Below are 14224 nucleotides of genomic sequence, written 5' to 3'. Positions count from 1 at the left end.
AAAACAAAACAATAAATGGCCAGATAATAAACTATGATTAAAATAAAAATCAACACAAAATTCCTTCCATTCCATTTTTGTGGTCAGAAAATTCAATTTACTAGCAATTTCAGATAATTATTTGACTTCTCTTTTTATTTCTGGTCGGAATATATTGACTTTGAATTAAGGAAAAAAAATTAAAAGAAAATTCGGAACGAGTCGCGTCCCTGGGCTTCTCTACTTTGCGCTCTCTCACTTTGTGATTCCTCGTGAACTTTACCGGAGAGGCTTTCTCGGGAAAAAAAAAAAACTCATCGACACGTAACTAATCCACGGATTCTTCGGGGGGAGAGTGAAGAGATCTGAAAGAGTCCTCCTCCGATGGGAACGCTACAGTCATGGCGTAAAGCTTATGGAGCCCTGAAAGACACCACCAAAGTCGGCCTCGTCCGCGTCAACAGCGATTACGCCGTACGCGCTTTCCCCGATTCCTCCTTAATTTTCGTTAGAGAATCTCTCTCTGATAGATTCGATTTTTTTTGTTTTTGGGAATTTTAATAGGATTTAGATGTTGCCATAGTCAAAGCTACGAATCATGTGGAGTGTCCTCCCAAAGATCGCCATCTCCGAAGTGAGTGGTTTCGATTACTCTTTTGGATTCAGTTGGAATCCCTAGATCTGCTTGTTCTTATTGTATCACTTTTGTAGAAATCTTCGCGGCGACGGCAGTGACGCGTGCTAGAGCAGATGTTGCCTATTGTATTCACGCTCTCTCCCGGCGATTGCATAAAACCAGAAACTGGACGGTACCAATTCACTCTCTCATGTGATTCTTAGGGTTTTTGAGTATAAGACGATGATTAATTGGGGTTCTTAGCTTCGGTCGGTTCTTAGCTTTTCTTAGATTGCTCAGAACCGTCTTTTAAATAAGAGATATAAGAACCGAGTTAAGAATCTCGGCTAAGAGACCGGGTTAATCATGCCCTAAGCATATGAACTTGATCGTTTCTCTATCCTTGTTGTTGCTTCAACAGGTTGCCTTGAAAACACTAATTGTGATTCACCGCCTTCTAAGGGAAGGAGACCCCACATTTCGAGAGGAGCTTCTTAATTTTTCGCAGAGAGCTCGCATCCTGCAACTTTCTAATTTCAAGGATGATTCAAGCCCTATCGGTGAGTCCTCTTGTTTAAAGGATGTCCTTATAGAGTGTGAAGGCTAATCAGCCATTCTTTTTGTTTCTATCACAGCCTGGGATTGTTCAGCTTGGGTTCGTACTTATGCGTTGTTTCTTGAGGAACGCCTTGAGTGCTTCAGGGTTTTAAAATATGATACTGAGGCAGAGCGTCTTCCTAAGTCTACCCCAGGGCAGGATAAGGTATCAACTATTTGCTTTGTCTTGCGTGTAGACCTCTCTTTCTGATGGTTTTGATTTTGCGTGTTGTTGATTGGCAGGGGTATAGTAGAACCAGGGATTTAGATGGTGAAGAGCTTTTGGTGCAGTTGCCAGCTTTGCAGCAGCTTCTCTATCGTCTCATCGGTTGCAGGGTACTCTCTCTCTCTTTCTTCTTTTGCTTATTTCTTTCTTTGTATATAGCTTATTGTTTGTAGCTACATTTGCTGATCAATGAACTGTCTTGCACTTTTCAGCCAGAAGGCGCTGCTAACCATAATCATGTTATACAATATGCACTTGCTCTGGTACGTGATAATTAATATTATTAACATTTCCGCAACCGGAGAAAGTTGGGGTGTTTTGCTCTCCCAAGCTTTCCCTTCCCTCTGAATATCTTACCTTTTTGTGATGTAATGGTAGGTGTTGAAGGAGAGTTTCAAAGTTTACTGTGCTATCAATGACGGAATCATCAATCTCATTGACAAGGTAGGTCTTGTTTTTTTTATTTGCCATTCTAGTTACCATGTCTTTCTCCTTTCTCCTTTCTCACTTCCCTGATAATTTATTTATTTATTGCAGTTCTTTGAAATGCCAAAACATGAAGCCATGACTTCCCTTGAGATATACAAGCGTGCGGGTCAGCAGGTTCTGTTTGTTGGCCTATTCTTTTCTTTGTAGGCTTTACTTATATAGTCACTTTCTTTTCTAACGAGAGACATTGTAATCTTTTCAGGCTCGTAGCCTATCTGAGTTTTATGAAGCCTGTAAAGGATTGGAACTCGCTAGGAATTTTCAGTTTCCTGTGTTAAGAGAGGTACCACATGGACTTTTTTCTAAATTAAATTGGTAACTATTGCTTGTACCTGTAAGTTAATACGGTACATTATTTTTGTTGTCTCCAGCCCCCACAATCTTTTCTGACAACAATGGAAGAGTATATTAAAGAAGCACCGCGGGCTGTCGATGTCCCAATGCCACTGGTATGCTAATGAAGATCTCTACACAGCTTCCAGCTCTTTTCTCATATGAGTGATCCAATAATTTTGGCTTTTTGAACTCTCTCTCTCTGAGTTTTATGTGCTAATGAAGTTGTCTACATGCAGCTTCTAACTTATAGGCCGGATGATGGCCTTCCTGTGGAAGATGCTGAACCGTCTCATGAAGAACGTGAAGTTGTTTTGAATACAGATGATGTCGTTCTTGTATCTGAAGAGACTGAACCTTCTCCGCCACCTCCTCCTTCAGCCAACACTCAGTCTCAGAACATCATCGATACAGATGATCTACTGGTGAAAAATCTTATTACTATTACTTTATGACTCTTGATTTCACTTTTTCTTCCCATTGCTATTCTTAACTCGCAGGCTCTCTTTGTTTTATTTTCCACACAGGGTCTGAACACTGCTGCTCCTGATGCATCAGCGATCGAGGAACAAAATGCACTTGCTTTAGCCGTAATCCCAACTGATGGTAAACTTCTCGCTATACCATCTTAATTGCATGTCCATCATGATGTTACCCTTTTTTTACTGGCTCATTTCTGTTCTTTGTCTCTGTTTCCAGGTAACCCTCCAACGCCTCGTTTTGGTCAAACAAACAATTATGACCCTTCAGGATGGGAGCTTGCCCTCGTAACAACACCAAGCAACGATATCTCTGCAGCCACCGATAGGCAATTGGTAAGCAGTCTTCTGGTTGTTTATGTTTTATACAGTATATCACAAAATACAAGTCAAAGCCGCTTAGTTTCCATCTAAGGATTTGGCTGTACAGCTGGAATTTTCGATGTTATCTCAAGCTTAGGATAAACCACTAGAGTATATCTGGACAGGTTTACAATGAAAAATGGTCACGTGCATGCTTTACGGAAAATTTGAGACTAGGAACCTTGTAATTAGGAAATTAGTAATGGAATCGTGAAAACAGAGAGTTGATTGTAGGTTTGATTATATGTTTTGTAAGCTAATCTTCTAAAACCTCATCTTTATATCTTGATAAACTTTAAGGTTAGAATGAAACGAAATCATCAGACTAGAATTTTGTTACTAGCAAATAGATTACATTACTGTGATATACGTTATAGTGTATGTGTTCATTATATCATTTGTAGGCTTTAACCTTTCAAAACGATAAATGTGTGTGCATCAAAATGTGTAGGCTGGAGGCTTAGACACGCTCACATTGAACAGTCTATACGACGATGGAGCCTACATAGCCTCTCAACGCCCTGTCTACGGTGCACCAGCTCCCAACCCATTCGAGGTTCACGATCCTTTTGCAACATCCAATAGAACTCCGCCACCTCAGCAGCCAGCTGTGAGCAACCCCTTTGGTTCTTACCAGCCAACTTATCAGCCGCAGCAGCAGCAACTACAGCTAGCATTCCCAAACCCCCCAGCCAATAACAATCCATTTGGTGATTTTGGGGATTTTCCGGTTAACCCGGTTTCTCAGCAGCCAAATACCAGCGGGTTTGGTGATTTTGCTGTGAACCAACACAATAACCCGTTCCGGAGCACTGGCCTCCTTTGATTGTGTTTTCACGTTTGTATCTTGGGTTTTGTTTGTGAGTAATAGACTCCACATGATTTGTTTGATCTCTGTTCTTTTTATTGTTGTTCATTGCCTGTAGTAACAATGTTACTGTAACATCATATCTGGGATATGCATATATAAGTGAACTCCCATAATTAAAATTAAAATTATTTTTAAACTATTAACTAATGTGGTCCAATGGGTCTTTATTCTAATAGGCCCTGGCTCAATTTCTCGTTTCTTTTTTCCCTAGCCTCCATTAATAATTCGACACGTTCTAACTTTAAAGAGCCGAATCACCGAATTATTCGCCAATTGTTTATCTTTCGTAAACTTCAAAATCAGGGAGAGAAAAGTAAATTCACAAAAGCTATCACTTATCGCTACTTCATCCATGTCAGCAATCCTGCGTGATAATATTCTTACACTCTCGCAGCCGTTAGATCAACTTTCGTATCCCTCACACCCCAACCGTTCGATCAGCTTTCCGAACAAAAACAATATTTATTTAATTAAAAAGAAAACCACTATTAACTTCTGATAAATCCACACAGCTTCTTTGCTTCAGCGCCCATTCAAGCAACAGTACTCTCTCTCCTACCTCACTCCTCTCTCTCTCTCTCTCTCCCTGCAAAATCATGGCGACGGAGACCGAGCTTGAACCTCAACAATCACCAATGGCGGAGGAGCAGCAGCCGAGTCCCTTCTCTCTCCCTCCGTATCCTCAGGTATAATAATCTATAACTGCACCTCTCTCAGATCTCGAAATTGCATAGTGAACCGTTTCATATGGTAGATCTGATTTTTTTTTTTCGAATTTTGTGGAAATCAGATGATCATGGAAGCGATCGAAGCATCGAACGACGCGAACGGTTGCAACAAGACGGCGATCGCGAAGCACATCGAGTCAACTCAAACCTCTCTACCACCGTCTCACATGACGCTCCTCAGCTACCACCTCAACCAGATGAAACAATCCGGCCAGATCACGATGGTGAAGAACAACTACATGAAACCAGATCCGCAAGCTCCGCCCAAGCGCGGCCGCGGCCGTCCTCCGAAGGCGAAGCCTCAGGGAGAGTCAAGCCACGTGGCGGTCCCGGCTCCTGCTCCTTCCGTTTCCTCGCCGAGGCCTAGAGGTCGTCCTCCTAAGGCGAAGGATCCTTCCTCGGAGGTGGAGACGAAGGTTGCGGCACCGAGTGGCTCCGGGAGGCCACGTGGACGACCGCCGAAGAAGCAGAAGACGGAATCCGAGGCGGTTAAAGCCGACGTTGAACCTGCGGAGGCTCCGGCTGGGGAGCGGAGAGGGCGTGGAAGGCCACCGAAAGCGAAGCCTGCGATGGTGCCTGTTGGTTGCTAAAGTTGACGCTTTAGCAAATCGAATAAGCTTTGATTAGAAGCTTAAGCAACAAAATCCTAAAAGAGAGTTCTTTTAAAAATAATTAGTATTTTTCTAAGTCGAGTTTAATGGTTAATTGTCTGTTATTTTAAATTTTAGGGGTTGAGTGGAAAAAAAAATGTCGTCTGAGAATGAGAGAATGTAATTCGGGTTTGCATGTGGTGGTGTGATGTATAAATTTCGTGTATTTCTTTACCCTTTTTCTAAAGTAACGCTTTGGTGAAAAAATGAGTATTTTATTATGAGTGATTCACGAAAGCTTGCTTGCTCAAAAAGGAGGTACAATTGAATGTTGTGACAAATTAAAGGAAAACAAGATTCAAAATTTTCGTAATTTTGTTCTACTCGGTTTAAGGCGGGAAGGAGCTAGAGTTTTTCAAAAGATTTGGGTTTATGTGAGAGTGTAATGAACAGTTGTTCGCGGTTTGATCAATGATTTTAGTCTTCCCTTTGAATAAAAGAAACAAAAACTTTGAAGAGGGGGCCAAAAATATATCTAATGTGACTTATACTGGGCCTAAAGTAATACATGTTTGAAAAATATTAATTTGGGTAACATGCTTGCACTTAATAGTTGATACTTTCTTTCAATCATCCGAAACTTCCCAATTTTTTTTAAAAAAATTTAAAAGTTAATGGAGGCGAATGCACTTTCCTTTCTATATCCGCTCTCGTACATTCAAACGATTGTGTAACACTAATGCATGCTAACGCTAGTAAAGATTTGATTTAACGTCGTCATTTGGTCTTTGAACTATGATTACGCCGTACCATATTGTGATTTGTTTTTCTTTCTATGGTGACTTATCTTTATTGGTTGTCGCTCTCCCTTGCTAGAGCCTCGAACATAGGCTCGAATTCACACTTGCAGGTGTTCGCATACCCTGACTAGCTCAACATGGGGCCTTAGCATCATCATAGTACTGTCCACATATTTACATAGAGAGTTAGAGTATCAACCCACATTGGTTAACCTTTATTAATTAGCATATATATCCAACATAGAGACAATATAATGAAGCATAAACCGTTGAACCCACTATATTTTAGATGTAACAACTCAAATTTTACACACAACAGTGACAATTTTAATATTAAAACCGATAATATATTAATTTATCAAAAGAAACCTTAAACAATATAAGAACAAATTATCCGACGAACCGATAAAATTAAAAATTAAAAATCTTCATAATCTAATCTCATGGAGAAGATCCATTCTTGGCTAAACTGTTCGCAAGGGAAAGAGCAATACTAGAAAACATTTTCAGTTTGTTCACCCGATCACAAACAACAGTCTTAACCTTTCCTTCTTCATCTTCATATTCGTCCGTACACGTTTCCTCAAACGTAATCACTGTACTCATATACGTAATCACGTCATCCATCTGATTACTAAACACCTCCGAGGACGGGGGAGCAGCCGGTGAAGGAGCCGCCGCGACGCCGCCTCCACGTATAATGTTTCGTAGTATTGGGAGACAATCATCTCTCATTGAGTCTAATGCGTATCTTACGTAAGAAACACAGTTTTTGACTTCGGGTGCGGACCGCGAGAGTCTGGAGAGAAACACAACCGTTGATTTAGCTTCTAAAATCGCAACATCGACTGAGACTTTGGTTAGCCTCGCCGGGTTTTCATGAACGGTGGAGGCGTAGCCCGCGAGAGACTTGAAGCAGAGGTCTGGATATTGAGTGACGTTGCAGCTTGTTCGGACGAACTCTAGATCTTTGGTCGTTGCGTTAAGTCGTGGAGAGGAATGAACGACTGAGGTTGATCCGGTAATGAAGAGAAAGGTGGTGAAGAGGAGCAACGTCGCCGTAAGATTTTTGCTTACCATTTTCACTGTTTTTCGAGTTACTTTTTTTTCCGACAAAGATTTTAGTTGAATGTATTGATGAGAAACATCCCACATCGGATATATAAGAATTAATCTACTATTATATAAAGGGTTAGGGCCAATCCACTAATTGCCAATTGGTTTTGAGTTGGAAGCCCATAATAAACCCGAATCTAACATGGTATCAGAGCGATAAGATCCTTTGACCTAATTTACTACAACTACTACTACTATACCGATGGTGGGCCCTCTGTGGATGTTATTCCCACATTATCCACGCTTCAGACCTAGATGTCTGAGCGTGAGGGAGGGTATTGATGAGAAACATCCCACATCGGATATATAAGAATTAATCTACTATTATATAAAGGGTTAGGGCCAATCCACTAATTGCCAATTGGTTTTGAGTTGGAAGCCCATAATAAACCCGAATCTAACAGAATGGTTGGCGGCTTATGTAGGCGTTAGTGTTTAGGTTGCGACCAGTAGCGTATCAAGCAATATAATTTTAAGATCATAAAACTAAATTTTTAGATATCTTGTGGTATAAAACATGCCACGTACGTTAGGTTTATATATTTGAACAATATCGTCATATAAAACATAATATTGTAACATTGAATGTAGTTTATTTAGGGTTATCTAAAAAGGAAAATAAATATGTCAAAATTAAAGAAAAACAAGGACTTCACGGAAACGAGCTTAAATAAGTGGAGGTAATAAAATGCAGTTTGCATTAAGCTAAAATTCTTTAACAATTCATTTTGGTGATCTTGTATAGAACTATTCTTTTGGAAAGTTAGATTTTCTTATTATAATTCAAAGATGTATTCAATCAAGAAATGGAAATACCAAGAAATACCGAATGGTATCCACCAGATTCCATGGAGATTTGCCTACCTTTCTTTATTTTTCGATCGTGGGATGGTGTTTTTATCTGCCATGCCAAAAGTATTACGTTAGGAAAATGTTCGGTCACGCAACAGTTAAGTGGGTCTTGCTTTCGAGTGGGCCCAACAATTTTTAGTTAAAATTTTTGCTTGCCTCTACGAGCATGGGCTCAAGCGTTTTCCGCGACATACTTTTTGGTACGAACAGTCGCAATTATTCACTGTTTGAAGGATAAGAAAAAAACAAATTATAAATAGAGGGAGAATACTTAGAAACTGTCAACCGCCGAAAACATGAGGACAGAGGAGAAAGAACAATGGAGATCAGAATCAGTGCACAAGATGCTAATGGTTTTACTTCCCTATCTACATTCCTTGTTCGAGTTACTCTCATTGTCCCGTGTTTCTCCGGCGTTAAGAAACGCCATCAGAGACCAAACCGTTCTGTGGACAAAGGTGGTTGTTGATCCACCCTTGAGTTCTCGTCTAACAGACGATATTCTATGGGACTTCACTTCGAGATCCGCGGGAAAGTTAAACACTTTGATTCTCCGTAAATGTAGTAGAGTCACCAGCAAAGGGCTTTGGCGTGTGGTTGACGCAAACCCTTTGATTAAAAAGGTAACTTGACCATCACGCAATCAGGGTTTGTTTTGGAGGAATGATTTTTTCTTTCTTTCTTTCTCAGTTAATTGTGACGGGATGCACGGAGTTGGTTCCAGAAGGAATCATTGCATGTGTTGAAAGTTTGGCTAAGAACAATCATAAGTTGGAGACACTTCACATCAATGGTGTCCCTGGCTTCACTAAAGACCATCTCTCAGCACTTTCGACTTACCTTCCTCAAGAGGGAGCAATCGACCTCGAGGTGTGTCCCAAATGCGACCAAGTCCGGATGATTCCGCCTTGCTCAAGAGAATCATGTGTAAGTTAAAGATTGTTACAAACGTAGAAATGATTTTGAGATTCTAAAATTAACATCAATATTGTTTTTGGTTGAAGAAACGCGTGGGAAGGAATGAAAGGGAGTGCAGGGGATGCTGGTATTGCGTCCCTAGATGCATGCAGTGTGCAGTTTGTCTTGGACCAGACACTGAGGTTGAAGAAACAGCGTGTGGGGGAGACGTTTTGTGTCTTGATTGTTGCCAAACGCTTCCAAAGTGCAGGTTCTGCAACAAACCCTACTGCACAGGTCACAGCAGCCTGCGACAAGATAATACAACGACGGACGCGGCTATGTTTGCATGCCAATCTTCTGACTACAGGACAGGAGCAAACGCAAGCGATCCTATCGTTTTAGACTAAAGCCAAACTTGTTACCAAAGCCAATAAGAAGATTTGGACTTTCATATCTAAAAACATTTGTTGTTCCCTGCACCTTTGTTTATGTTCTTTATGAAAACCTTGGATTATGTAAAATCCAAAAATATCCATTGTGTAATAAAAAAAATTTAAGCAAGTTTTCAATATAGTAAACAATTACAGACCAAATGTTAATGCAATTGAATGAAAATAAAGCTTTTAGTAACTCGTTTTCACTCAACCGTTGCAAGTAACAGGTTAAAATGAAGAAGCAAAAATGGAGAGATGTTTATTTTTCAGAAGTACTACAACGTTGTTAACGAAATAACAGTAGCAAGCAGCAAGAGAAAAAAGGTTGAGGGAGAGAATATTATGTGAAACAGAGTTTGCCAAATGAAGTGCCGTTTCCAAGTGTCTTCTTAAGCTTTTAGCAGTGCTAAACATAGAGAAAAGTAACACAAAAAAGAGAACAATTTGATTCATTCGAATAATAAATTTTTTAGGTTTTAGGGGCAATATAACTTAGATAATCAAACATAGGATGAAAGTTTTAATGACTAGGAAAAATGACTTCTTAACGTCTTATTGTTTTTTCTACTGACAATACATAAACATAAGTTATCATAGCAATTAATATGGATATATATTGCCACCATATATATGTTTGCATGCAGTAATTTGAAAGATTGGATGGCTTAGTTTTTTTTTTTGATAAAAAGATTGGATGGCTTAGTTCCGCATAAATAGACGGTACCGTACCAATATAACATTCTATGACGATGTTATAATTTTCATATGTAGCCGACAACAAGACGAAAAATTCGTTGCCAAAAGAAGAAACTAAAAACTTTGTAGAAATTTGGATGGTGAATGGTGTGTACTAAAAAAAAAAAAAGAATGGTGTGTACAGTGTACTAACTGCTGCGTGACGGAATGTTTATCTAACGTAAACTTTTGGTACGACAGATGAAAACACCATCCAAAATAAAAAGAACGTTAGCCGAATGTTCATGAAATCTCCGTATTTGGGTCGGTTTCATTCGAATTTTCTTTGTATTTTCATTAGTCGATTGTGAACATCTTTAAATTACAATAAGAAATCTAATTTTCCTAATTAAAGATGAGTTTTATACAAAATCTCAGTAATAATTGCAAATATCATTTTATTTACTTCCTTTCCCTGAAATCCTTATATTTACGAATACGTATTCGTTTCCTTTTTGGCTAATTTTATGTTAACTACATTTACGTTTTCTTTTCTCTTCAAATATACGTGACATTTTATACAGACATATCTAAAAAAAGATGTTAAATATTGTTCTTATTATCTTCACTCTTTATTAGAGCTTCTTTCTATGTCTCGGGTTTCTTTGGTGCTCAAAAACGCAGTTAGGAGATGAAACCTTGTTATGGACAAAGGTCGTCGTTGTACCACCGTTGAGTTCTCTCTAACCTTTCACTCCCATAGAATATCATTGGTTATCACAATCAGTGCACGAGATGCTAATGATTGTTCTTCCCTACCTTCATTCATTGTTTGAATTTATCTCTTTGTCCGGTGTTTCTCCTGTGCTAAGAAACTCCAGTAGAGACCAAACCGTTTTATGGACCAAGGTGGTTGTTGAACTACCATTGAGTTCTTGTATAACCGACGATAATCTATGGTTCACTTTGAAATCCTCAGGAAAGTTGAATTTGATTCGCCGTGTGGTTGACGCAAACCCTTTGATCAAGAAGGTAACTTGATCATCACGAAACTCGACTGGTCATAGTGAAACATTTTAAGTTAGGGGTTGTTGTTGAGGAATGAATTTTCTTTCTTTCTTTCTCAGTTAATTGTGACGGGATGCACGGAGTTAGTTCCAGAAGGAATCATTGCATGTGTTGAAACCTTGATGAAGAACAATCATAAGTTGGAGACACTTCACATCAATGGCGTCCCTGGCTTCACTAAAGACCATCTCTCATCACTTTCGACGTACCTTCCTCAAGAGGGAGCAATCGACCTCGAGGTGTGTCCCAAATGCGACCAAGTCAGGATGATTCCTCCTTGCTCAAGAGAATCTTGTGTAAGTTAAAGAGTGTCACAAACATAGAAATGATTTTGAGATTCTAAAACTAACATCAATGTTATTTTCTTGATTGAAGAAACGTGAGGGAAGGAATGAAAGGGAGTGCAGGGGATGCTGGTATTGTGTCCCTAGATGCATGGAGTGTGCAGTCTGTCTCGGACCAGACACTGATCAGATTGAAGAAGTAGCGTGTGGGGGAGACGTTGTGTGTCTTCCTTGTTGCCAAGCGCTTCCAAAGTGCAGGTTCTGCAACAAACCATATTGCACATGCAGGTCACAGCAGCCTGAGGCAAGATAACACCACGGCTGATGCAACTATGTTTGTATGCCAAGCTTGTCACTACAGGACAAGAACAAGCGAAAATAAAACCTCTCAACTATCAATTTTAAAACCCCTTGTCGTTTTAAACCAAAGCCATGCTTGCGACCAAGCCTAGAAGATTTAGACATTCATATCTAAAAACATTTGTTGTTCTCTGCATCTTTTTTATGTTCTTAAATGAAAACCTTGAATTATGTAAAAACCAAAGATACATATTGTGTAATAAATAAAAAGAAAAAAAAGTGTTCAACATAGAAAACAATTATAAACAACAATGACTATAAAATTGATTGAATATAATACTTTTAGTGAACTCTTCTTGAAGGAAAAAAACAACAAAACTGGGTAGATGTTAAAACAAATACACTGAATAATTTTTTCACTCAAGCGTTGCAAATAACAAGTTAAAATGAAGAAACAAATATGGATAGATGTTATTTTTATTCAGAATTGCTACACCATCATTAATGAAATAATCAGTAGCAGCAAGATGAATGTTAACTGAAAGAAGCGTGATGGAGAGGGTACTGAGTGAAACAGCCAGATGTTGTGGAGTTTGCTGAATGTAGTGTTGTATCCAAGTGTGATTATTTTTATCACTGTTTTTTTTATAGCTACTTCATAATATTTAACTTAGAAGTTTACATGATCAAATTCAATGATCATATAATGTAACAAGTGAGTCAACACAAAAGCGGAAAATTTGTTTCTTTCGAATAATAAATATTTAGGCTTTTATGGGCAACATTTTATATATATAACTTAGACGATCAACTAGATTGGACGGAACTTGATAAATGAATAAGAAAAATGATTTCTTAACGTCTATTGTCATTCTACAGAAAATACATAATTTATCATCAATTAGTATGTGGATATGTAACCTTGACACCATATATATGTTTGCAGTAATTTGAAAGATTGGATGGTTCAGTTCCGATCCACATAAATAGACGGTACCATTATAACATTCTATGAAGATATTAAAAAAATTCTTATAGAGTCGACAACAAGACAAAAAATTCGATGCCAGAAACAGAAACTAAAACACTTTGTAGGAATTTGGATGGGGAATGGTGTTTACTAAATGTTGCGTGACCGAATGTTTATCTAACGTAATACTTTTGATACGGCAGATGAAAACACCATCCAACGATCGCAAAATAAAGAACGGTAGCCGAATCTCCATGGAATCTCCGTATTTTCATTAGTCGATTGTGAACATCTTTAAATTACAATAAGAAATCTAACTTTCCTAAAGAATAATTCTATACAACATCTCAGTAATAATTGCAAATTTCATTTTATTTACTTCCTTTCCCTGAAATCCTTATATTTACGTTGGCGTATTCGTTTCCTTTTTACCTAATTATATGTTGACTTATTATTAGGTTCACTCCCTAGGGTGATCTTATAGATTCACCAACCAATATGATTGTTTTATTTTATATTCGATATCTTTTAAAAAAGGAAACAAAATATTATCAAATTATATTATGTTTTTAAAATTAAAAGGTAAAAAAAAAATAGAAATAATTACAAAAAAAAATATTTTACATCGTCAGCATAACATTAAACTCTAAACCCTAAATCATAATCTCTAAACCCTTAATCCTAAACTCTAAACCCTTGGATAAACCATAAACTCTATGATAAATCCTAAACTCTAAATCAAAATCACTATACACTAAAACACTCAAGGGTTTAAGGATTAGGGTTTTAGTGTTTTTTTATTTAGAGTTTAGGATTTATCCAAGGGTTTACGGTTTACCCAAGGGTTTAGGGTTTACCCAAGGGTTTAGGGTTTAGGATTTAGGGTTTAGGGATTATGATTTAGGGTTTAGTGTTGTGTTGACAACGTTAAAAATATATATTTTTTAAATTCTTTTTTTCTGTAACTATTATCTTTTTTTACTTTTTTTATTTTAAAAATATAATATAATTTGAGAATATTTTGTTTCCTTTTTTAAAAGATATCGAATTTGAAATAATAAAATCTTATTGGTTGGTGAACCTAGAGGTTCAACTTAGGGAGTGAACCCAAGAATAACTCTTATATGTTAACTACATATACGTTTTCTTTTCTCTTCAAATATACGTGACATTTTATACAGACATATCTAAAAGAAGATATTAAATATTGTTCTTCTTATCTTCACTCTTTATTAGAGCTTCTTTCTATGTCTCGGGTTTCTCTGGTGCTCAAAAACGCAGTTAGAGAGATGAAACCTTGTTATGGACAAAGGTCGTCGTTGTACCACCGTTGAGTTCTCATAACCTTTCACTCCCCATAGAATATCATTGGTTATTTGGTTAACCCAGACCTCAATGGTCGTAAGGCTTGACCACAGGCGGGGGCATAGAGAGAAGCTCTAACATTGAATGAAGATAGGGAAGAACAATCATTAGCATCTTATGAACTGATTGTAATCGCCTGCAGTGTTCTTATTCTTGTTATTTCTCCTCTGTCTTCATATTATCAGCGGT

General features: G+C 38.1%; 4 protein-coding genes across 7 annotated transcripts; 3 read left to right on the top strand and 1 right to left on the bottom strand.

Moving 5' to 3' along the window:
* The first annotated feature begins 152 nt into the window (after positions 1-152).
* LOC103827569 (putative clathrin assembly protein At2g01600) lies at positions 153-4096 on the top strand. Its single transcript, XM_009103083.3, has 15 exons — positions 153-453; positions 544-613; positions 691-788; positions 1017-1155; positions 1231-1358; positions 1436-1528; positions 1631-1681; positions 1797-1862; positions 1956-2021; positions 2110-2190; positions 2279-2356; positions 2480-2665; positions 2768-2846; positions 2940-3055; positions 3534-4096. The coding sequence occupies exons 1-15, from the start codon at positions 364-366 to the stop codon at positions 3906-3908; spliced, it is 1716 nt and encodes a 571-aa protein (XP_009101331.1). The 5' UTR covers positions 153-363; the 3' UTR covers positions 3909-4096.
* Positions 4097-4427: 331 nt separating this feature from the next.
* LOC103827568 (HMG-Y-related protein A) lies at positions 4428-5518 on the top strand. Its single transcript, XM_009103082.3, has 2 exons — positions 4428-4639; positions 4744-5518. Exons 1-2 carry the CDS (start codon positions 4550-4552, stop codon positions 5269-5271), a joined length of 618 nt encoding a protein of 205 aa, XP_009101330.2. The 5' UTR covers positions 4428-4549; the 3' UTR covers positions 5272-5518.
* A 994-nt stretch (positions 5519-6512) lies between these two features.
* On the bottom strand, positions 6513-7151 carry LOC103827854 (pectinesterase inhibitor 9). The gene has a single exon (XM_033273584.1). The coding sequence runs from the start codon at positions 7149-7151 to the stop codon at positions 6513-6515; it is 639 nt and encodes a 212-aa protein (XP_033129475.1).
* A 1037-nt stretch (positions 7152-8188) lies between these two features.
* On the top strand, positions 8189-13278 carry LOC103827567 (F-box protein SKIP28). 4 transcript variants are annotated; one of them, XM_033274040.1, is made up of 3 exons: positions 8189-8662; positions 11176-11412; positions 11492-13278. In XM_033274040.1, exons 1-3 carry the CDS (start codon positions 8336-8338, stop codon positions 11711-11713), a joined length of 786 nt encoding a protein of 261 aa, XP_033129931.1. In that variant the 5' UTR covers positions 8189-8335; the 3' UTR covers positions 11714-13278. The 4 variants fall into 4 exon arrangements, with proteins under 4 accessions (XP_033129931.1, XP_033129932.1, XP_009101329.1 ...); XM_033274041.1 differs by lacking the exon at positions 11176-11412 and adding an exon at positions 8730-8966 and having other exon boundaries at positions 8233-8662; XM_009103081.2 differs by lacking the exons at positions 11176-11412; positions 11492-13278 and adding exons at positions 8730-8966; positions 9044-9503 and having other exon boundaries at positions 8304-8662.
* Positions 13279-14224: the final 946 nt, after the last annotated feature.

Source organism: Brassica rapa, chromosome A06 (genome assembly GCF_000309985.2).
Source record: "Brassica rapa cultivar Chiifu-401-42 chromosome A06, CAAS_Brap_v3.01, whole genome shotgun sequence".
Classification (NCBI taxonomy): domain Eukaryota; kingdom Viridiplantae; phylum Streptophyta; class Magnoliopsida; order Brassicales; family Brassicaceae; genus Brassica; species Brassica rapa.
This window is presented reverse-complemented; position numbering and strand designations above follow the sequence as displayed.